This window comes from Rhea americana, unplaced genomic scaffold (assembly GCF_003343005.1).
Source record: "Rhea americana isolate MKP2758 unplaced genomic scaffold, rheAme1 scaffold_569, whole genome shotgun sequence".
In the NCBI taxonomy this organism is placed as follows: domain Eukaryota; kingdom Metazoa; phylum Chordata; class Aves; order Rheiformes; family Rheidae; genus Rhea; species Rhea americana.
In genome coordinates, this window is record NW_028186722.1 from 19,253 (window position 1) to 20,376 (window position 1,124).

The window sequence follows — 1,124 nt, forward strand, 5'->3', positions numbered from 1 at the left end:
CGGGGAGGGGCGGCGGCGGCGGCGGCGGCGGCGGCGGGGGGGCAGCGCGGTTCTGCTTCGGCTTTTTTCCCCCTTTTTCCTTATTTACAAAACTCGCCGCTGCCCCCCCACAGCCGCCCGGCAGCAAAGCTAAAACCGGCAAAGCGGGCGCGAGGGGCAGCGCCGGAGCTGCCCCCAGACCCCCCGCCGCTGCCCGGCCCCCTAACCCGAGCGGTGCCAGGGCGGGATGGTGAAAGCACTGAGCGGGGGTGGGCAGCCGGGGGGGGCCATGGGGGCGGCTCCGCATCCGGAGCCCGACACCTGGGAGCGAAGCGAGGGGCGACGGAGGCGGCAGGGAGGGAGGGAGTGTCCCGCCACCACGGCCCCCACGGCCTTCCCGCGCCCCCGGAGGCCCCCAGGGTGGGGGGGGTAAGCGCCCCATGCGTCCTTCACCACCGCCGCCCGGGCTCTCGCCGCCCTTAGGAATAGGCCAGTCCTTGGAGCGAGCGCGCCGAGGTGTGAAACTTGTCCGAGTCCTCGAAAGACTGGTCTGGGCGCCGGGGAGGGAAGGCAAAGGGGGGGGTGAGTGGTGGGGCACGGGCCCCCGTCGGTGCGGGGCCGGCGAGGGGGCTGGCGGCGGGGCTGCGCTCACCTTGCAGGCTGCTGCCGCTGGCGCTGGAGCAGGCGGGCGGCGGGGAGCTCTGCGGCCGCACCACGGGGGCGAAGGCGCTTTTCTGCTTCACCGCCGAGATCATGTTGACGGGGGAGAAGGAGAAGACGCCGGCGGGGCTGGAGGTGTTGGTGCCCGACGGGAGGCTGATGGAGGAGGCACCGAGCGGGGGGCTGGAAGGCATAACTGGGGGGAGAGACACCCACTGAGCCACGCAGGGCTGCACGGGGCGAGAGCCAGGGGCCGGGCATCGCTCCTGGCTCAGCCAGGGATGCCCGGCGGCAGCAGCCCGGCACTGGGCATCACTCCCGGCTCAGCCCGGGATGCCCAGCGGCAGCAGCCCGGCACCTGGCTTCACTCCCGGCTCAGCCTGGGACACCCGGTGGCAGCAGCCCGGCACCGGGCATTGCTCCCAGCTCAGCCTGGGACGCCCGGCGGCAGCATCCCGGCACCAGGCATCGCTCCTGGCTCAGCC

At 73.8% G+C, this 1,124-nt stretch overlaps 1 protein-coding gene across 3 annotated transcripts in view; it reads right to left on the reverse strand.

The window, feature by feature from the left end:
• Positions 1 to 12: 12 nt before the first annotated feature.
• Positions 13 to 1,124, reverse strand: part of LOC146587766 (transcription factor COE1-like) — a 22,000-nt gene continuing 20,888 nt past the window's right edge. For all 3 annotated transcript variants that reach the window (XM_085319018.1, XM_085319019.1, XM_085319017.1), the window contains exons 15-16: positions 632 to 835; positions 13 to 529 (exon numbers count right to left, since the gene is read on the reverse strand). In XM_085319018.1, coding sequence (XP_085175144.1) covers positions 459 to 529; positions 632 to 835 — 275 coding nt within the window. In that variant the 3' untranslated portion in view covers positions 13 to 458. The remainder of the gene's footprint in view (positions 530 to 631; positions 836 to 1,124) is intronic.